Source organism: Sciurus carolinensis, chromosome 9 (assembly GCF_902686445.1).
Source record: "Sciurus carolinensis chromosome 9, mSciCar1.2, whole genome shotgun sequence".
In the NCBI taxonomy this organism is placed as follows: domain Eukaryota; kingdom Metazoa; phylum Chordata; class Mammalia; order Rodentia; family Sciuridae; genus Sciurus; species Sciurus carolinensis.
The window spans coordinates 72,722,290-72,748,432 of NC_062221.1; the positions used below are offsets into that span (position 1 = coordinate 72,722,290).

Below are 26,143 nucleotides of genomic sequence, written 5' to 3' on the forward strand. Positions count from 1 at the left end.
TGAGTGGAAAGAGGCTGGTGTTAAAAGTCTGGAGACCTACGACTAGGCCCCAGCTCTGCAGTCTGCAACTGTGAGATATTGGACCAGTCACATTTGACTGTGAGCCTCAGCTTTGTTTTCATCACAGGATCTTAAATCTGGAAGATCCTTAGAGATAATTCCTGCCTGCCTATATTGAAAGGGTTTGAGAGTCAAAAATGATAGTAAAAAACACATTCATTAAAATTGCTGAGCCATGGGGCTGGGGATATAGCTGAGTTGGTAAAGTGCTTGCCTTGCATGCACAAGGCCTGGGTTCAATCCCCAGCACCACACACACACACACGCACACACACATTGCTGAACAAGTATAAAGTATCATTTCCATGTAGTAGCTGACAGTTGCTCAGAGAAATTTTTTTTTTTTTCCGTGCTGGGGATCGAACCCAGGGCCTTGTGCTTGCAAGGCAAGCATTCTACCGACTGAGCTATCAGCCCCAGGGAAAGTTTTTACCTGGTAAAATAAATATTCCTTGATTTTTATTTCTGCATTAAAGCATGCCTGTGAATGGGGATCTGGGGAGGGCTTTGAGGGCTACAGTGAAGACACTTCTTCCCAAGTTGACTGATTCTCCTGCCTATGCTTGTAGGGTGTCTGTCCTGTTTCCTCATCTCCTGCACCACTTTTCATTGGGAAAACAGCTGGGCAGAGCTGCAGGAGCCAAGACTACTTCTGCATTGCGGCTCTGGGCTGTAGAAGACAAAGAGAGAGATTGCCACCTATTGACAGATATGTCACCTGCAAAGAGGAATGGTTGTGTAACCAGTGACTTCACCCATCTCTCTTTGCTCTGCAAACTGGACTCCAGGATTGTTAGGCCCATTGCTTTTTCCATTCCTTCAGCCCTCCTCCTTTCAGTATTACTATTCCACTGTAAGGGAAGACAGGGAAGAATAGGGTCATGACAGCCGAAGGTGACAATGACTGAAAATAAATTATCCGCTGTAGTATCTGTTGTGTGATAGACACTCTGCTTCATGCAATTGTCTTGTTAAATCCTCATAACAACCTCTAAGGGTCTGTATTTCCATTTTACATATGAGGAAACTGAGGTTTACAGAGAGTACCTTGCAAGAAAGGTACACAGGTGGGATGTGAGTAATCCAAATCTAAATCGCTGAGGCATTCCTTGACACTTTCTCCTTACACACCCATTAATTACACAGTTTACATCCCCATTTAGTTTCCTTAATTTTAAGTCATCAGGATATGAAAATAAGTCTAAACTATAATAAATCATTGAGTGGGTATTTATAAATAGAAGCTTAGTTATCTATGATCTGGAGACCTGGGTTGAATCCTAGCTCCTCTCTCTTCTAACTTTGGGACTTTGGGCAAGTTATTTGGCCATTCAGATCTTCAATGTCCTCATCTATAAAATGGATAATAATAATAATATACCCATTCTTGCAGGGTTGCCCACACAGTAAGAGGAATTTTTTTAGGAAAACTCTTGTAAATTTTAACTGCACTATTCAAATGTGAGTCAAAGGTATTCTCTCCAAAAAGATTTTTGCAAGTATTTCTGAAAAGTAACTTGTATTGAATTCAATCTATAAGGAAAAACTTTTATTTTTAATCCCCACTAAAAACAACGTATGATAGAAGGAGGCTCTGTAAGTGCCACCTGCTATTCTGCATTAATCACACTTTTCATGGGCAGCTTGCTTTACTATGATGCACTTCCAGATATATCTCATTTCATCTTCACAGGAAAGTGTTGGTATTTACTCCTATTTTACACATGAGGCTCAGAGAATTAAAGTGACTAGTTACAGATGCACAGCAAGCTGGGGATTTTGTGGGTGTTTGCCTGTGGAACTGTGTCCTTGAGTGCAAATGTGTCTGAGCATGCTTTTGTGTGTCTGAAGGACATGGGACACACCCATAGGGATTAGTGCATCTAATGAAGGAGAGGGTGAGGAGAAGGGTATCCTGAGATCCTTTTTTATTTTAACACTGATCAGCAATAGCCTCAATATTGCATTACATTCCCAGAGTTCTCCCAAGAGGGCCCTGTCTGAAGAACATGCTTGATTTTATCTGCATTCCCTGTTTAGAAACAACAGCTCTCCAGTCCACCTAGTCCTCTGGGAATTACTTCCTCTTTTCTTCCCTGCTTGCCAGCTTTATTGAATTTGCCTTAGCAACATCCAAAAAAGAATTGGTTTAGCAACAGCATGTGAACCAATGAAACGTGAACATGCAAATTACTTCTAGACCAATAGGAGACCTCTCCATGATTGTCAAGCCCCCTTTTGGGAGAAAAGAACAACCTGGAGTTTGCAGAGCAGCCTCAGGGTGGCAGCAGACCAGCTGTATTAGACACTGGTCCCTCAGCTCTCAAGCCTCTATTTTTTTTTTTTTTTTTTTTTTCTTCGATTCATGAATGTAACTTATTTACCAGCAACAAAAGCCTTACTGTGGCCTGCAGTGTGGACTGTTGTCTTTGCCACAGCTGGTCCTATGAACCCAGCATGCCTCCTGCCATCTTTTTTTTCACAGTCAGCGCCAGCCCATTGGGTTTAGACCTGGAGGCCTTTGGTGACTGTCTGCCTAGCCAGTCAAGGAGAGGGGCTAAAGAAATCGCATTCTCCTTAGTTTAATCACCTCTGCTACTGGGCTGAGTGGTGAGTGAGGTGGAGTTGGCTTTCTGCCACTAATGAATGGGAGAAAAGGAATGTGCCATGAACAGATTAGCACCTGTCAGTACCCATATTTTCAGGTGGCATAACTGAGGCTATTCCCTGCTTTGTCAGTTCTGTACACATCTGAACAGGACTCCTAACCAGCAAGGGGCTTGAGGGTAGTTCTACTCTCTTTCAGCTGGTTTGGCCCTCCTATTCTTAAAGCAAGAGCAGACATCCATAGGGGCCAAATATCAAATAATAGCACATCCATGTTTCCATGGTTTAGCCATCTTCTTTTGTCCTTTGAGATGATATTGTGTTTAACACCACTTGATGAGGTTTGGGACCATGAGATGTTCCTATTTCTTTGCAGTGTTCCTATCACTACCTGGCATAGTCTTTTCATCCTTTAAGACCTCAAGTCTTTCATCCTTTGAGACCTCAAATCTTCAGAAAGTTCTATTTGATTCTTGCATTTCTCTACTACCCTCCAGTTCCCCGGGGCCCTGTTGTTGCACTTTCATATATATGTATATATATGAAAACATATATCTACATATATATTTTTTCTAAATGTATCTTCCCTTGAGAGTTGTAGAGCTTCTTGAGAATAAGCATTGTCCTTTGTATCTCCAGCCCTTAGGGTAGTGTTGGCATACAATAAGTGCTGGATAATCATTTTCTGAGGAAAGAAAGCGTGAAAGAAGGGATTCTTACTCTTGGAGAAATAATCTTAGGGACTTAGAGGTACCTGAACCTGAGCCAGAGCAGTGCCTGGGAGTATGGTGCTGATTATGGGTAACAACTTTTGGCTAATCAAAACCCTTTAGCACCATGAGCTGCAACTCCAAACCAAAGTCCAAGCCTGAAAGATAATCATCACCATTGGCTGATCCTGTGATAGTCTTATCTCAGTACCTGGTTTCATTTATTTGTCTTTTAGGAAGAACTAAGGAGCAAATCCAAGATCTGTGCCAATGTGTTTTGTGGAGCCGGCCGGGAATGTGCAGTCACAGAGAAGGGAGAGCCAACCTGCCTCTGCATCGAGGTAGGTGCTGATGTCAGGAGCCAAAGGACAGTGGCCAAGGCCAGTGTGGCTGCCTTGCTGGAGCTGCCAATTAGCAGAGCAGTGCCAACAATTTCATCATCTTTATAAAAACACACCTTGTCTATCTGAAAGACATGTAGAATTTTCCCCCAGGATTAAAAATCAGATGCCTGGTTTTTAATGTAGGGATTTTTTTTTTAATAAAAAATGTTTAGCTTATATAAGATTTTTTTTTTTATTTAAAAAATTAGCCATTGCTGGGCACAGTGGCACACGCCTGTAATCCCAGCAGCTCAGGAGGCTGAGGCAGGATTGCAAGTTCAAAACCAACCTTAGCAACTTAGGGAGATTTTATCTCAAAATAAAAAATAAAGAAAACAAGCTGGGGAGATTGCTCAGTGGTTAGTCACCCTTGGGTTCAATCCCTAGTATAAACAAACAAACAAACAACAACAACAACAACAAAACCCAGCAATCACTTTATTTAAGCCAAGTAGTATAGACATTTATATAGTCGTAAAATTAATAATCTTTCCTATAATTGTCCAATCCCATTAGTCTTGGATAACTGGTATTATTGGTTTGGTATTTACTGTTCCAGGGTTTTTTTTTGGTGTGTATGCTAAAATAAACCAAGTGTTTCCCTCTGTTTTATGCAAAAATGAGGTTATAATTCTTATAGATAAAAATATATGCAATTTATATTTTGTACTCATCAATATATGCAAGGACAACATTTCAGAACAGCACATACAGTTTTAACTCCTTTTCAAACTGATGCATAATATTTATTAATATAAAAGAACTAGGTTTATTAAATCATTTTCCCATAGATGGACACTTAGGTGATTCTTGGAGTTTTTTACCACTATAAACAATAACATTCTTTGTACAAATTTCCTTTCATGATCCTCCCTTTGTTTCTGTAGGATCAAACCACCAAGGCTACTAGGTCAAAAGATGTGCCAAGGTTTTTTAAATAGTGAGCAGAAATGCAGGTTTTGCAATTTTGTTTTTAGATGACATCTAAAAAGAAAAGTGAGCCTTCAAGAAACAAGCAAGACTCTAGTAAATTCTCACTTCCAAAATAGACATAAATACCCTGGATATGTGCTCTTTTTTTCCTCTCTCTGTCAAACAAACCTATAATCTGGCAACACAGGTCTTTTCTCAAATAACTATACCTAACTTGGTCCCCAGATTCAGGACCCTGATCCATTGCCACAGAGAGGAAAGTTTCCCAACTTGGAAATCTAAACACCTCATCCTACTGAGGATTCTTTTGTTGTGAGACCTTCACTAGAAGTATACTGGCCACAATGTGGTGGCATAAGCCCAGACTTAGGATCTGGAAGCCTGGCGTCTCGTCTCAGCTCAGCCACACATAGTTATGTGATTTTGAGTGAACTAATTCCCATGAGATGCCATGAAGACAGAGCCAATGTTTAAATTTTGTTTTGCATCAGCTCTTTCTTGCTTTGCTTTCCCCTTCTTCCTTTCCCCTTTCAAAAATCACAAAAGTCTGAAGAAAGCAAGCTCGCCTGTGATCTTCTCACCTTCAGTAAGCAAAGCAGAACTTGGTTGCCAGATGAACTTTATTCCATATTCCTGACCATAATGATTTATGGTAGTCCCACCCCCACCCCAGCCTCACAACAGAGGTTGTGAAACTAGGAGGAAAACAAAATGGTCCCCAAATACTAACAAAGCAAGAGATGATTAGTCCCCAGAAAAACCAAAATGTGTGTGTGTGTCTGTGTATGTGTATGTGTGTGTGCGCACATGCATGTGCACATTTGTTTCCACCCATTGATCACATTCCCAGCTCTGACTGTTTTGGGCCATAAAATGTTGGAATTTTGTGAGATCTTAGATCTTCCAAACAAGACATTGAATGATTTTTTTCCAAAGTGACAAATAATCCAGATTCCTGACTCCTAATAAAATGTCCTTTCTGTTAATTTAGTAATCCATTTGTGCTGCCCCAACAAAATATGTGAGATTGGGTAATTTATAAATAATAGGAATTTAATTCCCACAGTTTTGAAGACTAAAGAACAGGATCAAATCACAAGTAGGTTTGAAGTCAGTGAGGGCCTAGTCTCTGCTTCTGAGTTGGCACTGTGAACATCCTCACCTAGCAAAAGGCAGAAGAGCAAAAGGGTCTAATGCTGTGCAAAACTTTTTTATTAGGACTTTAATCTCATTCATAAGGAAAAAACTCCATGACCTAATCATGTCCTAAAGGCCTTGCCTCTTAATACTATGGTTGCATTGGGAATTGTTTCAACATGAGTTTTGGAGAGGGCACAAATATTTAAGCCATAGTAGGATGTCCATTTCTTCACTGAATAGAAGAGATGACTCTGAACCAGGATGGACACAGAGGGCCATGAAGGATTGAGTGATGGAGTGCCTTCAACATCAAGTAGGGTAGGGTCACTGATGGCCTTGCCTAAGGCTCCCTGTCCCATGGTGGCATAGAGACTCCATCTCTGCTAGTGGGGAGTTCCCTCACGAGATGGCTTTGTGTATGTGTGCAGGCATGTGTGTGTGCATGAGTGCACGTTGGTGCCCATAACCACCAAACACCCTCTCATGGGTCTGTTTCAGCAATGCAAACCTCACAAGAGGCCTGTATGTGGCAGTAATGGCAAGACCTACCTCAACCACTGTGAGCTGCATCGAGACGCCTGCCTCACTGGATCCAAAATCCAGGTTGATTATGATGGACACTGCAAGGGTAAGGCACGCCATCACTACAGCATGGTAACTCCACCTGTGGAGAGACAGGGAGCTGTGGTGTGACCATATGACCTTTCCACCATGGCTGACCATAAGACCTTTCCACCATGGCCACAGCCATCCAAAGCTGAGAAGACCACCCAGTTAGTTGGAGATGCACCCTCCGAACATTCAGGAGCCTGCTAGATTTGCCCTGAATGGCCCAGGTCGTAACCCTGGGTTTTGTGTATCAGGTCCCAGAGACCTTCCAGCACGTATTTGCTGTTGGACAATATTTAAGGTGACCGAATAAATAATCGGCAATATTAAGATAGTCCTTAAAGGAATTCTATAACTTTTCAGAATGTAGAAATTAAATTTAGGCACTTCTCAGCCCTGGTACTATTGTTTCCTCTTTTTTGCACTCAAACCATTGCCATTAAAGTAAAAGGGAAGGCATCCTGTGGTTGTCACTAATTAGAACCAGTCTCCTGCCAAGCCGTTGCCCTGCCTAGCACTCCCAGCCTTGACCTCCCCTGGAGTAATGAGAAACTGTTTCTCGGGTGTAAGTTCCCACTGTAGTCCCTGACCAGAATGATTCTCCACATGAATTCTCAACATCCCAGCGAACCTTCAAACCAACAGGAGGAGGTGTGAGATCAGGAGGGCAACCCAGTGGCCTCAAAATGTCAAACAAAACAGGGAAAAAAAGATCCCATCCTTGAACCCCCAAAGAAGAAAAAGAGAAAAGAATTTAAGACAAAATGATGGAAAGCTTACAAACAGTCCTCTTTGAGTGGGGCAGTTTTAGTCCTAGAAATATGCAGAAATTTTCTTCCTTTTCTTCACTTTGCATTTCATGTTTTTTTTCCTTTTGTCTTGCAGAGAAGAAATCTGTAAGTCCATCTGCCAGCCCAGGTGAGTGCCTGTTTTTTTCTGCAGTGTGCAGGCATCTTATGAGGAAATCTTGTGTTGCCTGAGCCTACTGAGCACACAAGCTCTTCTGTTTATCAGAACCTGTGACCCAGAACACAGCTCACAAAAGCTGCAAAACTGCATTTTTTTGGGTGCTTGCCAATTGAGGCAGCTGTTGGGGAGGAATGTTAGCTGTTTTCCATTTTCGCTGAGTAGTGACTGCACTGTGTAGACAGGAAAGCCACCAAGTACTTCCTTCAACACTCTGTAAGCATGCTCCTGTCAGGCCTTCTGAAGCCCAGCCCCTTTGAAAGTAGATAACTGAAAATGCTAGTTAGACTTCTGTGGTTTTTCTTCTGATACAGATTAAAAGTTTGTCATGAATTATAGTCATAGACCCCTTTAGCACATGCTAGGTCCTCACAATATCCTTGTGAGGTAGATCTTACTGTAATCACCTTACAGAAGAAGAAATTGAGACTGAGAGTTTGAGTTTCTGCATATCACACAGCTAGGAAAGACAGAGTGAAGAAGAATGCCCACTTGTTCATACCCCTGACCCTGTGCCCCTTTCACATCCCAACATATGTTATCTTCCAAGGATTTCCTTCTGCCAAGGCTTTCTCTACTCTGCTTCCCCATCCACCCAACTCTGGATCCCACCTGTTGCTTCTGCGTGACTTACAACAGCTGTCCAGAGCAAGGCTTTAACAGCCCTTCCTTGGCCTGGTTTCTGTTGTTCATAAAAGAGAATGCTAAAGATGGTGTAATGTGTGTGTGTGTGTGTGTGTGTGTGTGTGTATGTGTGTATGTGTGTGCGCGCGCGCATGCACGCTCCTGTGTTACTGGGGATTGAACCCAGGACCCAGGGCCTGGCACATGCTTACCACATGCTAGTCAAGCACTTTACCTCTGAACTACATCCCCTGTCCTTTTTATTTTGAGACAAGGTCTCCCTAAGTTGCTCAGGCTGACCTTGAACTTGTGATCCTCCTGGCTCAGCTTCCAGAGTCACTGGGATTACAGGTATGCACTACTGCACCTAGGTGGTATAAAATTTTAAATGGGAGAAAGTTTGGATAGATCTGGTTGATGAGAAGGGAGAAAATCAGAAAACTTGTGGCATAATGAATGATAACGCTCTCATGTACTCATGTGTTATTTCAGCTTATCTTTGAGCCAAAAGAGCTGCTCTACTGATTGATTTTTTTCTCCTCTGCTTCCTAAAGTTAATGAAAATGTTCTGTATGTTTCTGCTCTATTTTTCCTCACTTAAGCAGCTCTCTGTTTCAACATTCTCAACCTTAATAAATGCTTTAGCGAGATTAGCTTGACCCCCTGGTTAGATACTTTCTGGTTGTGTACCCTGGTGTGATAATCCTGTTTCCTGTGGGTGCTGTGGACATTGGATGGGATGACTCAGTCACAACCTGGGCACTGCACTCCAGGCAGCCGGTGCCAGATGACCCTGGGGTCCTCCCTCATCACCTGTCTGTCTTCCTCCTCTTTCCTGCAGTCGTTTGCTATCAGGCCAACCGGGATGAGCTTCGGCGTCGCATTATCCAGTGGCTGGAAGCTGAGATCATTCCAGACGGCTGGTTCTCTAAAGGCAGCAACTACAGTGAAATCCTAGACAAGTACTTTAAGGTAATCAGTGTTGCAGTCAAGACTGTTCAGGCCCAGAGAAAGGGAAGCTTCCTTCTCCCATTGGCTACCCAGGAGGAAATATGCAGCTGCTTAGAGTTCCTGGGTGTTTCCACATTGTCAACCATCCCACAAAGATGTGGCATTGCCCTGTGACCCCCTGCATAAATGGGATCCAGCACACATGTGCTGCCCACTTTGGGCAGTTAAACCCAAGGTCTTGGAGAAGCTGTCAGTGAGAAACATGCCTAAGCTCTATCCCCTACCCTGTGTGATACCTACAGAACTGGCTGCTGATACATAGACCTTTTGATCTCACCCAGACCTGAACACTTCAACCTTTTACCTGCCCAGTTTAACTTTACTCTTGTCACTGACTTCATCATCCATAACCCTGAGTTTCCTCCTCTGATGGACTGGCATTTCATGGGTCAAAGATTCCTCATGAACCGAGGCAGTACCATTGCCCACCATATTTAGTTGAAGCAACGGAATTCTAATTAGGATAGGGAGAAATGCTGGTTTCAAAAGGGAAAATGAAGGAGGAAATAGAATTTGGCAACATGTTGTACTACCTGGCATTGAGATCTTTCAGAGAGCCTGATGGTTGATAGAAAGCAGGTAAGGGCACTCTTCCAGATAATTGACAGGAACATCACACTCAGAGATGAACATATCACATTCAGAAGCATAGACATATGCACACATGTGCAACAATAGAACAGATACACACACCACCCACAGAAATACACACACCACAAAGACACCCTACACACAGACACACACATTCCAGGACCCACATTCCCACAGAAGCACCAAAGCCCCCTTCACTTTATGACACAGATTTCTAGGTGGGTTCTTCACTTGCTTCCCCAACCTGCTATTCCTGGAGCTAATAAACCATGACTTGGGAGCAGATTCAATGCCCAAGGGACTACTTAGCAGCTCTGAGAGTCCCCAGCATGCTCAACACCAGTTAAGTCTATGGATTCTTTTTTTTTTTTTTTTTTATAATTTTCTTAGTTACAAATGGACACAATACTTTTATTTTATTAATTTCTTTTTATGTGGTGAACCCAGTGCCTCATACATGCTAGGCAAGCACTTTACCACTGAGCCACAACCCCAGCCCCTAGTCTATGGATTCTTATTTTTTAACTATTATGGAGCCCACAGATGGAGAAATTCTGAGTTAAGTTAAAATAGATATTTGATCATTTAAGATTTATCTTGTGTTACTGTTTTTAGATAGAAGCTTCTCTGTGGCAGAGATTAAATCTCCCTGGATTCCAAGTTCTAAAGACCTCACCAAGATAAGAAAGCTCGACTCTCACTTTGTCCTCTCTTAGCTACTCCCACAGGACAGAACCCTTGGCAGGCCTGTTTCCTCTCTCATAGACAAACATGTCACATTGCTGAGCAGAAGAGTTGAACAGAGCAAAAAGTAACTGAAAGAAAATGCTCTTTCCAAAGTCAAGCAAGTGGTACCTGCAGGGCCTGTTGTGAGCAGTGTCTTTGCCCTCTGATTGCAGCATGGAGCTGTGGGGCCCAGCAAGCTCCTTCCAAGGGGCCTCCTGGGACCTTGTAACTATTGGTAGTGGCCCTTTGTGGCACCCTGCCTCAGGCGTCTCTGACACCTGCTCTTCAGTTTGATTCCCAAGCATCCAGGCCACACCGCCCCTGACACGTCCCCACATCCCAGCAGTAACACTCCTGTAGGCTCCCAGCTGAAAACCGCAGGGCCCCTTGAGAAAGCAGCTTTTCTCTAGCATGTTCTCCCAACTGAGCTTGATTGCTGCTGCCAAACACAACGTTCTTCTTCCCAGACACACTGGCCGGCAGTGTCTTCCAGGAGAAAATTGAGTTTTACTTGTTTTTTTCTATGACTATCAGAGGCCTGTGTGGTCTCTTCTCAGGGAGACTCCCTCCCACTAGGTCAACAGGCACTTGCTGTGACAGATATGACATCTCAAGAGAATGTCCTAAAGCAATGAATTGCTCTCCAGCCCCAGTGGTATACCATACATCAAAATAGTGGGAAAGCAAATCTAATCCATTTGAATGAGGCTAAAATCTGCCTTTCACCTCATCAGTGGTTCACTCACTGTTTGCTGAAAGTATTACAGGATGGAGAAGGGAAGACCAGCAGGAGGCATCTTTCTTGCTCACATCACACAGACCCTGTGACTCCAGGTTGACTTCTGGAGGCAGGGCTGACGCTGGAGCCAGCCTTCTTGTCTCCCTTACCCTGGTGTCATGTACCCCAGGGCCCCAGCTGCTGTGTGTGGTCAGCGTCTACCTCAGCCCATCTGCTCTGAACAGTCTCCATGTGCCCTAACCATGAGTCTCCAAACATTCTTCTTCCTGTCTTTGTAACTGGTTGACTGAACAGAGGCCAAGTGAATTATGTTGGATTGTGGTTCCGGATCAAGACCCCACAGGCCTCTCATGCTATTTCTGGGGCAGATATGAGATCTGTGTTCCTATGGATTCTACATATAGATCTGGCCTGTGGAGGCCCAACAAGACCCTCATTAAGACTACAGAGTGGGATGTCCCCTCAACTTCAGGCCTGTCTTCTGGTCCCCGTGACATTGAAATGTGTGTATACAGCACTGCCTTTTGAGAGCCACCTGGACTTCAGTTGCCAGGTTCACGGCACTCCCTGGGTCCCTCTGATAGTGAGTGTGCAGCCGGTGTGGGACTGCTCCCCTCCCTGTAGACATTCGCTGTCTGCCCAGCACATGCAACATTTGAACTCCAGAAAGTCCTTTGCTCTTAAGAATATTCCTGGCTAAGCTTATTTAATTATTCTTCTTCAATTAATCAAGACCTAACAAGGTGAACTACAGGGAAGTTTCCTTAGGGAGAATATACAGTGAATAAAGAGTATCTAAGACCTGTTCCTGGAAATCAGGACAAGAGTTATAACTAGGTGGAAGCAAGGGCCTCATAACCTGTCATCTCACGTGCCAGGGATAGGTTTATAACTTGAGAGTGGAGTACGTGTGGCACAGGCCATCATAGATATAGCCAGTGGTGACATTTGTCTCTATTACCTGGAAACCTGGGCAAACGTTCCTTCCAGAATCCCTTGTACCATCTGAGGAGCCACCTTGAAAATAACATGGGATGCTGATTATTTCCCAGGGCAGCAGTATGAGGCAGCCCAGGGACAGAATTTGGGGGTTTATGGAGGGAATACCATTCAAACTAGTTAGAAGAGCAACAGCATCCATGTTGGAATTTGATCAGAACTTTGAAATAGACTCCTTTCTGCATCTGGGGCCTGGGCCTCTTGAGTGGTCCCAGATGTCTGAGGTCTCAGTTTAGTATCTTGCCATGAGGGACAATGCCTAAGCTCACCACACCCTCCCCTCACGCTCATAGGCTGTCAGCTGGGTGGTCTGGACAGCCTGCACAGAGTAGTCTCTGGACCTGGACACACATCTGCAGTGGGCCCACAGAGATGGGGGTCTCTGCACCACCCCTGCCTGCAGCTTACTGATTTGCCTTGACTTATCACTGTTGTGGTCATTACAGGTATGAGTGTGAAAGTTAGACCCTGAGATCATGGCAGAGGGGCTAGAAATCATACAGCAAGAAGAATTGTGTGATTCCCCAGGGAAGGTCTCTTGCATTGCTGCTCCAGAGCAGCGAGTTAAAAGCACTTGGACTTCACAGATGCTGATTCACCACATGCAACTTTACACACTGCTGTTAGGTGTGCATCAGGGTTTGAGAATGTGGTGTGGTGGCTGCAAGGGCAAAGCTGAGAATGTTTGCAGGGTAGTGTCGGGACTGGGCTGGCACAGAGCACACTCAAGTACCCCAGGCTTTGGGGACAGCTCAGGACTTCTGTCCAGGCTGCCCTCCTGAGGAGGTCTTGACTGAAAGGCCTCCTGGTAGCTTCTGTCCAGGCTCTATCACTTGTTCATCTTGGGACACCAGTTCCTTCTCTGGGTGTACAGTGATTCCAGCCTTTATTGCCATAGCTCCTGAGACCAAGCCAGGGTAGGATTGAAAGATGTCAAGAATGGCATGAATCAGAGATGAGTCAGTCAGGGGGAGGCAGTGATGGAATTGGGGCTCTACAAACCTTCCTGAAAATCTCTTCATACCTTCTAGAACTTTGATAATGGTGACTCTCGCCTGGACTCCAGTGAGTTTCTGAAATTTGTGGAGCAGAATGAAACTGCCATCAACATCACCACCTATGCAGACCAGGAGAACAACAAGCTTCTCAGGTGAGATAAGGGGAAGGCTGCCTACAAGAAGAGGGGACTCAGGTCCCTTCCTACATGTAAAGAGCCACCCATGCCAAGGTGAATTGAAAATAGAAAGTCTCTCCTGTTCTACCCTGTGAACACTATGAACTAATATATTGAGCAACACTGATACCTGATCAAATAGTTATTGTTTTAGGCCAGAACTTACAAGGAAAAAAATGTAATTTTAAATTATCAAGGTCACATCAGAGCAAAGTTGTTTCTGAGTGATTTAGGTGATATTATATTGGTTAATTTTCTGAAGGAATTACACTGATTCATGATTTGTGTGTCTAAAGGTGCTTCAATGCTGACTTTTAAAACCATCAGTGCTGTGTCAAGTAGATTGTTCTAATTGTTGCAAATGCATATCCCTCTCCTTTTCTGGTATTATCCTAAAAATAAATATTAATAAAAATCAACCTTCAAGAGACTTCTACTGTGGTTCCAGTACTTTAGTGAGAATTAAAAACTCCTCTCTTGTGTTCAAAAGAAGTGCAAAGCCCAGCTTCTGGAAGGATTCTTCCTAAAAATGGTCCATGACCTTAAAGTATAGGATCTACAAATCCTTCATATTTTGTTAAGCTGAAGTCAGATAAGATTTTACAGTTTCAATGTTTGAAACTTGCAACATCCCAATGAGGGAGAGTTGTCTTTCCTTTTTAGATAAGAAAACAGGTTCAGAAAGGTTGAATAACTAACTCAAGACCATTTGGGTAGTAAATTAAGTCAGTGCTCACATCCAAGCCAGGTGTGGTATGAATGAACTGCGGTTCTATAAAACTCTTCTGAAAGATCTATTTCTAGAATGGTGGTAGTGTGATTCTTGCTTGAATGCCATATTCTTTCAAGTCCCATATTTTCTTATATCATCTGTCATCTCTTCTATTTTGATTGTTCTGGTCTGACTGACTTGACAATTACACCAGTGGAAAGGCTATCACTGGTGGAGGGTGTACAGGCAGGGAAAACATCAATCATGGTGGACAAAACCATTTACAAAACTTTAGTTGTCTTGGGAGAACATTAGAACAAGCTTGAGTGATCTGGCATCAGGTTTAATAAACTGAAGGTTAGGTGCTTACAGGAGTTAGGCTGGGTTGTACTTGAGACAGGTCAGTGTAGAAGGAAAACTAGTCAATGAACACTCCTGTTCTTGGCCTCCTGGAGGCCCCAGTTGTATGTGAGCCTGATTCTCCGTTGTCTTGGGTGTGAGGCTGAAGGCTTGCTGATGCGTTTCTCCTGTGTTTTGTTGCAGAGGACTCTGTGTCGATGCACTCATTGAACTGTCTGATGAAAATGCTGACTGGAAACTGAGCTTCCCAGAGTTCCTCAAATGCCTCAACCCATCTTTCAACCCTCCTGAGAAGAGTATGCCTAATCTAGAAATTGAGAGCTCCTGGGGATGGAGGCATTTGGGGGGAGCCAAGATAGAGAGGGTCGGTGGAATTCTCTAGAGCTAGCCAAGGAAATCCCTCTCCACGATTCTGGGCTGAGCCCCAGCTTGTCATTTCCATGATGCTGTAAAGGTCCAAAAGGGTCGCTGTTGACTGGGGGTGTCTGCTCAGCCATGGTGCCTCTGAAGGACAGGCAGGCCTTGTCTGGGAAAAGGGGAAGGTGCAGACTACAACAAGGACCTTCACAACCAAACTGTGGTCTTATTTCCTGTCCAATAGAGTGCGCCCTGGAGGATGAAAGGTATGCAGATGGAGCCGAGACCGAGGTGGATTGTAACCGCTGTGTCTGTGCCTGTGGGAACTGGGTCTGCACAGCCATGACCTGTGATGGTGAGCTGTGTCCCTGGTGGAAAGAAGGAGCAGGAGGAGACATGGGAAAGAGAACAGTGAATGGGAACAAGGAGCCCAGGCAGCAAGTAACAGACCCGAACTTGTGGAGTTAGGGTGACATTACAAGTTGCAATGTAGGTGCTACTTGTAGGGGCAGCATTGTAGGTGAAGCACTTGGCCCAAATGCATTAGTTTGAAAATCAGCAGCACCTTCAAACAAGAGACGACTGGGACCAAGGCCATGTGTGGATGTTGATATCAGGCTGGACTGATCATAATGAAAGCAAATGCCAACTTAGGATCATCTGCCAGGCATTCTTCTAAGCACCTAATCCTCGTGACGCTTTAGGAAATACTGTATATAAAAGACTGAGGTGATTAGAAGACAAAATAACTCCTCATTTTAACTCCTATTATGGAAAATATTCAGCAGGGGGAAAAAAAAAGAAAGAAAGAAAAATATCTATAGACCTTCACTGAACTACAGAATTGAATAATCTAAAAAAAGACATTTTTTAAATAATGTTGAAGTAGTTGAGATATAGGCAGGGAGGATTGGGGAGATTAAGATGTCAGAAAGAGCTTAGGGGACAGAGCAGAGACTAAAGGATGTGTTGGAACCAATAGGGTCCCATTGCAGTCCTGGGCTACAGTGATGGCAGAAATCAGGAGAGACTTAAAGCCAAGCCCTAGCAAAGAATCAGGGACCATTCAGTTTGGAGAGAAGGGTGCTGAAACCAGGTCTTGAATGGAATTGAGTCACATTGGATTTGAGTAGAAAGGTCAGTTGGAACCAGACCTAAAAGTCCCACCAGAGAAGGTGAACCTAAAATTATATTTTAAAAAGTGAACCTGAGGCAAGAAGAAGTGGGCTAGTAACTAAAACTGTATCAGGAAGATCAGGTAAAATAGTGACTGGAAGAAGAGCTCAAGGGCCTAGGAAGAGGTTCTCCTGGACAAGGAGCCTATGGAGCACCAACAGTAGAAACAGGCTCGTGTTACCCATTGGATCACTAGCCTACCTCTGCCGGACCAAGTCCACTTCCACTCTGGGAGGGCAGGAGGCCAACCTAATTCTACATAGGGTAAGAAGGCTTGGAAAGTATAAAGACTAGCAATTTCTAGAAGTTGCTGGAAGTCAAGACCGAGCTGGGACTGCCAGAACACACACACACACAGTAGCTACTAAAGCCAGCAGAGAACATCTTAAAACAGTGACCCAGCCTGCCTCAACCTGGCCCTATGCTTGTCTGCCCCCAACACCTCCAGTATACCTCTATACCTAACTGCTTTCATTCTGGATTTTTAAAGTTAGCCCTCCTTTTCTAAGATGCAGGAGTCAGCATGCAGCTGGTGTAAAGAACCCTAAACATCAAGCCCCATCACATGTATCAGATAAAATCCAAATGATCACCTCCATCATTTGCCCATTTCCATAGCCACACAGGTCTGGACTGCTTGCTCTCCCTCCCAGGAAGTCCCCATTCAGATTTCTGTGGGTATAAAATAAACAATTCAGGGACCCAGAGTGTAATTCAGTGGTAGGGCATTTGCCCAGCATGTCTGAAGCCCTGGGTTCAGTCCCCAGCACCACAGAAAACAAAGAGCAATCCCATTGGTGGTACCCCAGGGGTCTTGGCATGTCTTGTTGTGTAGGCCCTGGTCTAAGAGGAAATCGTAGAGGCAATATTCAGAGGCATTTCTAGGGTAGTACCGAAAGTTAGCAAGCTGGTCTTGGGTCACAAATCCCAAAGGGAAAGCAAGCAGGGTCATCAAGACGATGTAGACCCATGGAGCTAGGGCCAAGTGAAACTGCTGGGAGGCAGACTGATGCCACTGCCTGGTGTTTCCTAATAGTAAACATTGTGATTGATACACAGATTCCTGAGTGCCATCCCATAGTACTGAATTAGAATCTGCAAAAAGAACAGCCTGGGAACCTGTATAGTTTCTGGTTTTGTTTATTGCTGTGCAAGATTGGGAAACATTACTGTATGCGGTACTTACAACCCTGGCTGCTTACCACAAGTGCCTTTTTAAAAAAATACTGGTGTCGAGGCCTAACCTCACATAAATTAAACCTGAATCTCTGAAGGTAAGAGCTAGGCATTTTTTTTCTTTTGCGGTGCAAGGGATCAAAAACAAATGTGGGGCCTTACACATACTAGGCAAGTGCTTTACCACTGAGCTCTCCCTCTTCCAACAATGACATATCTAAATGTTCTTCAGAGCATTTTGAGGGTGTGTAAGTGGTTCAGAATCACTGCCTCAGAGGAATTTCCTTAGCCAGGACCCAGGTTCTCACCATAGCTTTTCTGCTGGGTTAGCCCCTGGCATGATGTGCTGAGCAGTTGAAGGAGACAGTAGGAACAGAGGCCAGAGAATAGTTGGTAGATTACTGGTTGTAGTGTGTTGGAGGTGTCAGTTGCACAAGATCCTTTATGGCTTCCTACTCAGAAAAATGTGAACGATCTACTCTCCCTCCACAGGTTAAATGGGCAATAAGTCGAAACACATACGGTAGATCTTAATGGGTTCCTCACAGGTGTACCCCAGATGCCACTGTCTGAGTTTTGGTTCTTCTTGCAGGAAAGAATCAGAAGGGGACCCAGACCCAGACAGAGGAGGAAGTGACCAGATACGTCCAGGAGCTCCAAAAGCACCAGGTGAGTGGTGGCCACTGTGTTGGCCTCCAGACCCTTACACCACTCAGTCACTGCCCAGTGCCCCAGGAGACCAAGGAGACACACTTTGTTCAATACAGTAGATCCTGCATAATAGCATTTCACCTGCACTATCAAACTGTGACACAGTTTTCTGGTAAAGTCCTCTAAGAGTCCAGCAAGACCCTGCAGATGTGAGTTACAACTTGGTGAGTGACTATGTAAGTAAGAATTGGCTAGATGGCTGTTAGTAAGTGAGCATGGTCTAAAGAAGCATTAGTGATTCCATGCAGTGCCCAGCCCCAGTTTGAAAACTGCTCCTGGAGAGCAGCTTCCATAACTGGCTTGTCATTGTACCCTTACGTCTGGCAATGGGCCTGGTATGCAGCAGACACTCAGTGAGAGAGAAATGAGTGGATTCATACCACAATAAAAAGGATTTAAGTTAAATACCCATCTGGTCAGAGAAAAATGTGTGATTGATGAAAATTCTCCTTCCTGGAGATTCAAGAAGATAGTAGATTAGTTGACTGTATGTCATTATGTTGAAAACTTCTTTAAGGAAAATGTTCTTAGCAGAGTAGTGATTCACTGATGTACTGTGGCAGTGTTGGGTCCTGGGCCCATCCTTCTACCACCATGTCGTGTAGTCTTAACAGGATATTGCTCCTTACGTTACCTGTCTGTAGACCTGATCTAATAATACAAGCCTTCTCCCTGACGTTTGAGTTTTTAAGGAATATAATGGCTGCTGTACTACTGAGATGAAATGTTTAACATGAGTAAAAAAAAAAAAAAAAAAAAAAATACTTTTGTTCATATTTATTGATCATTCTTTACATGCATTTCGACTTATTGTCACCGATTGTGTTGAAATCCTTTGTCTATTGTTTAAGCAGAAGCTTCTAGTCTTGCTGTTCCTAATTTCACCAGTCTTGAGTGCCCAAATGAGTTCAGCCCCATTAAAGGGGTGGGGGTAGAGAATAAACTTCACAGGAATTCTTTTCATCTAGTGTGAACAAGTTACAGTGGAGGGACAGGTGGTGCGGAGTGAATTACAGTAGCTAAAATTTTTACTTTTCTCTGTCTTATGGGAGTTTCTTCAGAAGCAGACACAGAAGCAAGGACTCAAGTAGAGCATTTATGTGGGAGGCAATCCCATAAAACAGCAGAAGAGATACAGGGAAATGCACCCAGGAAGGAAGCAATCAAGAGTATATTCAAATCAGGCATGGAAACACACACCTACTTGGCAGGAGGATTGCAAATTTGAGGCCAGTCTGAACAACTTAGGGAGACCAAAATGGAGGAGGAGGAGGGGTGGGGGGGGAGAGAAGAAAGAGAAGAACAAGAAGAGGAGGAGGAGGAGAAGAAGAAGAATATTCAGCATGGCACCACCAGGGGCACACAAAACTTAATCCTTTTGGGGAACTCTGGGAGCAGAGTTATTGTGCCTGAGACAGGAGCTGGGGTGTTTCAACAAAAACTTGCATTAGCCCTTGACCGAGGACTACCAGTATTCATTAATTCCCTGGCATTCCTGGCTACCAGCACATGCAGGCAGTTTAGGCTTCCAAAGGTAGAGAAAGCCTCCAGGCAGAGGTGCGGGTGTGGCAGTAAGAAGCAATGCCAGTGTCCACCAAAACAGTTGAAGCAAGGGCCTGGAGATGGAGACCAGCTGTGTCTGCCAATACTAAGCACTATGACCAATGGTTTTTCCTAATTAATTCTTTTAAAATTGAGGTATAATTCACATGCCATAAAATTCACCCCTAAAAAATATGCATTTTAGTGGGTTTTAGTCTATTCAGTTCTCACCACTAATTCCAGAATGCTTTCAGTATCCAAAAAGAAACCGCATACCCATTAAAAGTCATTCTACATTCTCTTCTCCCTCTGTCCCTGGCAACCACAAATCTACTTTCTGACTCTATAGATTTGCCTATTCTGAATATTTCATAAGAATGAAATTGTACACTACATGGCATTTTTTGTCTAATTCTCTAACTTGGGTTGGTGTTTTAAGGTTCATTCTTAACAGCACGAATCAGTACTTCATTCCTCTTTGTGGCTGCTTACCATTGCACAACTACCACATTTTGTACATCCATTCATCAGTTGATGGACATTTAAGTCATTTTAATTTTTGATCCTAATCAATGATGCTATTGTGAATATTAATTGTACAAGCTTTTATGTGGGTGTATGTTTTCAAGTTTTTCCATAAACATATATTTTTAATTCATCTGTTTACCTGAGAGTGGAATTGTTGGGTCATATGGTAACTCTATATTTAACCTTTGAAGAACTTGCCAGACTATTTTCCAAAGTGGCCACGCCACTATACATCCTCATCAACAGTGTCCTAATTTCTTCACATCCTTGTCAGTATTTGCTATTGATTTTTTTGCTTGTTTGTGTAGTTTGGTTTGTTTTTTGTGTTTTTTTTTTGTTGTTGTTGTTGTTGTTGTTGTTATTAGGGATCAAACTCAGGGCCATGGATATGCTAGGCAAGTGCTCTACCTCTATGCTATATCCCCAATCTTTTTTCTTTTATTTTGAGACAGCCTTGCTAAATTGTGCAGGCTGGCCTTACACTTGTAACTCTTCTGCTAGCTGGGGATAGAGGTGTGTACCACCACACATAGCTGTTATTGTTTTTATTTTAGCTTCCCTAGTGAATGTGAAGTGGTATCTCGTGATTCTGATTTGTATTTCCCTAATGACTAATGATATTGGACATTTTCTTAAGTCTGTATTGGCCATTTGTGTATTTTCTTTGGAGAAAAATGCCAGGCACTATTGTGAAAACCAGTACTTTCTTATTCTCATTCTACTGCTGGAAGACATTGAGGCACAGGTTTCACAATATGCCCAAGGTCACCAAGAAAGTAGCACAAATTCAAGCTCAGACAGTCTACCTCCAGAACCTGTGTTGCTCTTACCACTTCTCTGGGACTTGTGGGATTCAGAATATCTTGCAGCACTTCCCTTTAGTATCCTTTTTATTTATTCTTAAAATGGGAATAATAAGGTCTGATCTTGTTTCAGAGGAGTACAGATGGAGTCAGCTGTGAATCAGTAAATAACCCCTTCATGACCATGTCATGAATAGGGCATGGTCCTTGCCAGAATTCAAATTCAGCATAAGAATGTATCTATCAATGACAGCAATATAAAGTTTTGAGACCTAGATAAATGCCAATGATTTTGTCATACTTCCCTGATGGTTATTTTCTCTTGCATCTCAAAGGAAACAGCTGAAAAGACCAAGAGGGTGAGCACTAAAGAGATCTAAGAAGAGACACTTAGACACAGTGTCTGGAACCCAGCACCTTCTCTTCCACTTCAACGCTGAGTCCAGTATACGCAAGTGTCTGCTACAATCGCCAAATCACCAGTATTTGCTTATATAGCAATGAATTTTATTTCGTTTATTTGTTTTGCAATAAAGGAAATGGAGGTGGCTGGCTAGTAGGGGAAGGGCCATAGCCTTCATTTCTAGGAGTGCTTTGCGAGAAACTGTAAACAGTGCTCTGGGGCTAGAGGCAAGTAAAGAAACTGCATCAGGGTGGGAGGGAGCAGACCTAGATGGGAAGCCTTTCTGAGTCCACCGCAGCTGTGTGCAGGCTGCAGGGAGAGCATGCAGTGCCAGAGAAGACTGAGCAGGCCGTCCCTGCAGGAGGACAGTGGAGAGGAATGCATTCTGCTTTCAGCCCATGCTGTTTCTGTTGTCAGCATGACAGACCTCCAGCATCTCTGCTTCTCCTCTTGGTCTCAACCCTGCCTTTAGCTACACAGCCACCCTGTTAGTTACCTGTGTCCTGCAGGCTTGGATGGAGTTTCTGGGAGGGTAGACCCAAATGATGCAGATACTTGTAGACTTCAAGCCCCATAGAGATCTAACCAAAATTTTCAAATACTTTTTACCAAAGGTGCTATATCTCTGTAAAACACTTTTTTTTTTGGCAAGTTGACTTCATTCTTTGATTATTATCATTATATTATTGTTGTTGTTTTATAATATTTTATTTTCTTGACTAGATATTAAGCTTTTGTAATAATTTTCCAGTACTACCATTTCAGAGGTGAAAGGAGTTTGGGATTCTTGGTACAGGAACTTCTGTAACCCGACACCCCCACCCTACCGCATACTAGATGTACCCCACAGTTGGCACCTCTGGCTTCTAGCAGGTCAACTGGGTACCACAAGGGGCAGAACATTCCTCAGACAGAAGCCAGGGAAAGAAGCATCCTCATATAAAGCTTTCAAGATCCAAAAAGTTTATTTGTTTTCGTTTATTCTGAGAAGTTCAGACAAATCAGTGTTTGAAAGACTGGAGGTTTACAATGCCTCCAACATGCTCATTATCCCACTAACTAGCAGAGTGATATGGCCCTGTCTCCTGTTCCCGGGCCTCAGTTTCCTCAGTGAGCTAATAAGAATGCTTTAGCCTTTTGATTTGACAAATTTTGTGGTTCTGGTAATTAGTCCAGAGCCAGGCAGGTTCCTGTGATTTTCCTTCTTCTTGCAGTAAATGAAACTTTATTGACAAGAAAAGTCAGACAGCCAAAAATATGATGACCAAGTTTGACCTCAGCTGAATGACCCTTGCAGGCCTCCATGGGAAAGCATGCCCAGGAGGAGAGTACAAGAGAGAGAACCACCCCGCCTCTGTCTTCAACTGTGCATGTGCAATTTCTTGTTGGAGTCAGAAAGACTTCCCTTTAGAGATGAGAACAAAAGAAGGTTTCAGATGTGAGGGGTGAAAAATGGAGTTGGAATTTTTAAACTGAACCTTGGGGACAAGTCCGTTGTTGTTCATAGTCCTGTGTCTTTTGACCTCAGATTATTATACCCCCTCATTACCCTGTTTTAGATGCATTTGTCAAAACAAGGATCAAACATTCGAAGAACTCATTTGCAAAAATTAAATTACATATGATGTAGTTTGTACTACACTAGCAACTGTGAGAAAGTCTGCCAGAATTCCTTTTAAATGGTTTTCCTTGTTCTCATTTGAAAGGACAAAATTCCACTTTGCTTCAAATTCTGAGCTTTTATGTACCATCCCATCTAAAAACACTTTGAACCCCCCTTGTACAGTCTGAAATTCAACTCCCTGTCCAAGTGCCTTGGAGAACTCACAGAAGCATGCCTTAATTAAAAGAAGTTTTGCCAGTTCTTGGACACGATGGGAGAGGGCAGGAGTCCCAGTTGGTTTAAAAGCAAGAAGCCACAGTGTCTATTCCACTGGTCACATTTAGAACCATGGTTACCATCCAAGACTCTACTCCACCCTGCAACATTGAATTCCCAAGAGCAAATCCACATTCCTCTTGAGTTCTGCTGCTTCTGTGTAAATAGGGCAGCTGTTGTCTGCTCCATGGGATCACATGATCTGAGGACCATTCATGGAAAGCTGCTAAATAGCCTAGTTTGGGGAGTCTTGCATAGAGCTTCGCATGGAGCAAACATGCAGGATCAAATCAGGTTCAGTTCTTTCAGCCCTCTAAAAGCATATGAGGCATAGGCTGCAAGCTTCTTGGGCTTTCTCTGTGTGTGTGTGTGTGTGTGTGTGTGTGTGTGTGTGTGTGATTTTATAAACAGTGTCTGCTAAGATCCAGTGTCCATGGAAACCTTCCCACATGCCATGACTCTGGACGCTCACTGTTTTTGGAAAGCAGGGCTCCTCCACCTGCTAATAAGCCCATATGAACCAGTCTGAATGTCTTTCCTTTAGCCTATGATTTAAATAGTCACACTTCAGGAAACAATTAACAGGTTTGTTGCCTGTGTGTTTGTGAAAATGTATTTGTATTTAGTATGCTTCCATATTGCATTTAACTTGTTTTTGTAACTCCTGATTTTTTTTTTTTTTTGGTTACTATTGATAAATAAAGAAAATAAAATAATTTTATTGGTTTCCTTCCCTTCAGTTAAGGCCAAATAAAATTGTGCAAACAAACAATAACCACTTACCTCACAAAAGTAAATTTGAGTTTCAGGAACCTTTTGAAAGGAGCTGAAGAGTTTGTCATAAAGATATCTTGAGTATATAATGAAATAAGCCAGACTCAAAATCAAGGGTCAGATATTTTCTATCGTGCATAAACTAGAGAGAAAAAGGCATTAAAAGGGGGATCTCACAAAAATAGAGGGGAAATCAGTAGAGTAGAAGCATAGGACCAAGGATAGGGCAAAGGGGAAGAATTGGGGAATGAAGTTGACCAAATTATGCTATATGCATGTATGAATATGTGACAATTCATTCTAATTTTATATATAACTATCATATACCGATTAAATAAATAAATTGAAAAAAGGCATTTTGGGAATGCCATTGGAAGGGAAAGTTTACTTGGGCTAATAGGATGGTGGATCTGGGGTAAAGTGTGATGAGAAGTCAAGGAGTGGCTTGGTCCATTCAGACCACTATGACAAGATAGCTTAGACTGGGTAAATAATTTGTAGTTCACATTCTGGAGGCTGGTAAGTCTAAAATCAAAGCACAGCAGATTAGGTGTCTGATGATGGCTTGTCCTCTGCTTCAGATGGTGCCTTCTTGTTGCATCCTCACATGGCAGAAGGAGTGCCTTTTTTAAGGCACTAATCCCATTCCTGATGATGGAGCTTTCGTGACCTAATCATCTCCCAAAGGCCCCTACCTCCTAATGCTACTGCACTGGACAGTCGATTGCCATCTATGAAAGTTGGTGGCGGGGACACACAAACATTCAGAACTTGGCAGGAAGCATTCCTATATTGGGAAGAGGTTAAACTAAAGACTCCCAAAGGCCCTGTGGGTCTTCTGAGACTGGAATGGCATCCAATGAGGCTGACTACTGGTAAAACTGTATGAGAAACCAAAAAACTTGGGAAGGTGAAACAAGGAGCATGGAATCGTTGCTAGAAATGGGTTGCATAACCCTAATGACTTCCTTCATGCATACTTCAATTGGGATCAACATTTCCAAGTGGACCAAATGTTGGTTGGTTGAATCTTAAGTGGTTAAGACTTCTTTCTGCTCCTCCTTTAAAACACATGAGCAGTACTTGCTTTCCAACTTGCCATTTTCGTGGATATGATGCATCCCCCAGATCCACTGATTCTGTATTTCTCAAAGAACACATTTGATAAGGTTTAAAGTTCTTAATATCATCATATCTGTATAAACCTTGCTTCTGTAAAATTATAACCAGGTAAACTTGACTGGATTTGGGGAATTACTCAAATGCAGGATCACAGATGGGTGTCACCATGCCTGGTCATGACCATGTTTGGCTGTCTTCTCCCAACCTCCCACCAGGCTCTGTGAACATTTTTCCTACTGTTAAAGCATATATGAGTTCAGAAAGTAATTTATTGAAATAGCCAAAACAACATACTTCAGAAGATGTTTCCTATAATTAAAATCTTAATATTATGATTTAGACTAGCATAATAATAATATAAGTATAAATTAGTTTGATTAGCTTTAGTTTTAGAGCAGCAGTATCACATTCCATCAGTCCTCCAGTTATTTCTGAAATAAGGGTGGGGAGAGAGAAAAATAGAATATGAATGAGTAGATCTAAGCAGATGCTCTCAGAGTCCTGGAGCACATATTCATGGGCTACTACTCCTGGGGACTGTTTCATGGCATGGTATAGGAAGAAAATGTTGCCATCTAAATAGTTTTCCTGTCAATTAGAAGGAAATTTTTTCTAATTATTTAACATGTTATACTTGAAAAAGTAATATGCACACCTGGCAATAAAAATCCCAAGTTGTATCAAAGAAAATATAACAAAATCATCCTCTTAGAGGGTGTATACATTCATGAATGTGCTTATAATTGCCAGTTGTCCTTCAAAGAGGTTGTATCAATATACATTCCCACCAAAAGTACCTACATTAAGTGTCTCTATTTCCCTACATTTTCACAAACACAGTTCTTTTTGGCAACTAGAAAAATGGAATTCCTTGTTGTTTTATTTATTTACTTATTTATTACCAGGGATTGAACTCAGGGGCATTGGACCACTGAGCCACATCCCCAGTCCTATTTTATTTAGAGACAGTGTCTTACTGAATTGCTTAGTACCTCACTTTTGCTGAGGCTGGCTTTAAACTTGCGATCCTCCTATCTCAGCCTCCTGAGCCGCTGGCATTGCAGGCGTGCGCCACCACACCTGGCCCTTGTTGCATTTAATTTATTGATTGTATTATTTCTTTTGTAAGATTGAGCACCTTTCCATTAATATAATGATAGTTCTCACCCTATCATTTCCTTTGCTCATTTTGTCTGTTTGTTGTTGGCCTTTTTCTTATTGATTTAAGATGATTCATGTCACTAGCCTTTTGTTAAGAGTGTGGCAATTATTTTCCCCTTTTTGACTTTATTTATAGTATTCTTTGTCTTATTGAAAGCTTCACTATT

The 26,143-nt window shown here is 42.8% G+C and overlaps 1 protein-coding gene across 1 annotated transcript in view; it reads left to right on the forward strand.

Moving 5' to 3' along the window:
- Positions 1-23,635, forward strand: part of Fstl1 (follistatin like 1) — a 54,181-nt gene extending 30,546 nt beyond the window's left edge. The window contains exons 3-11 of the mRNA XM_047563514.1: positions 3,614-3,718; positions 6,332-6,461; positions 7,328-7,360; positions 8,874-9,004; positions 13,130-13,248; positions 14,528-14,640; positions 14,946-15,056; positions 17,646-17,722; positions 20,973-23,635. Coding sequence (XP_047419470.1) covers positions 3,614-3,718; positions 6,332-6,461; positions 7,328-7,360; positions 8,874-9,004; positions 13,130-13,248; positions 14,528-14,640; positions 14,946-15,056; positions 17,646-17,722; positions 20,973-21,017 — 864 coding nt within the window. The 3' untranslated portion in view covers positions 21,018-23,635. The remainder of the gene's footprint in view (positions 1-3,613; positions 3,719-6,331; positions 6,462-7,327; positions 7,361-8,873; positions 9,005-13,129; positions 13,249-14,527; positions 14,641-14,945; positions 15,057-17,645; positions 17,723-20,972) is intronic.
- Positions 23,636-26,143: the final 2,508 nt, after the last annotated feature.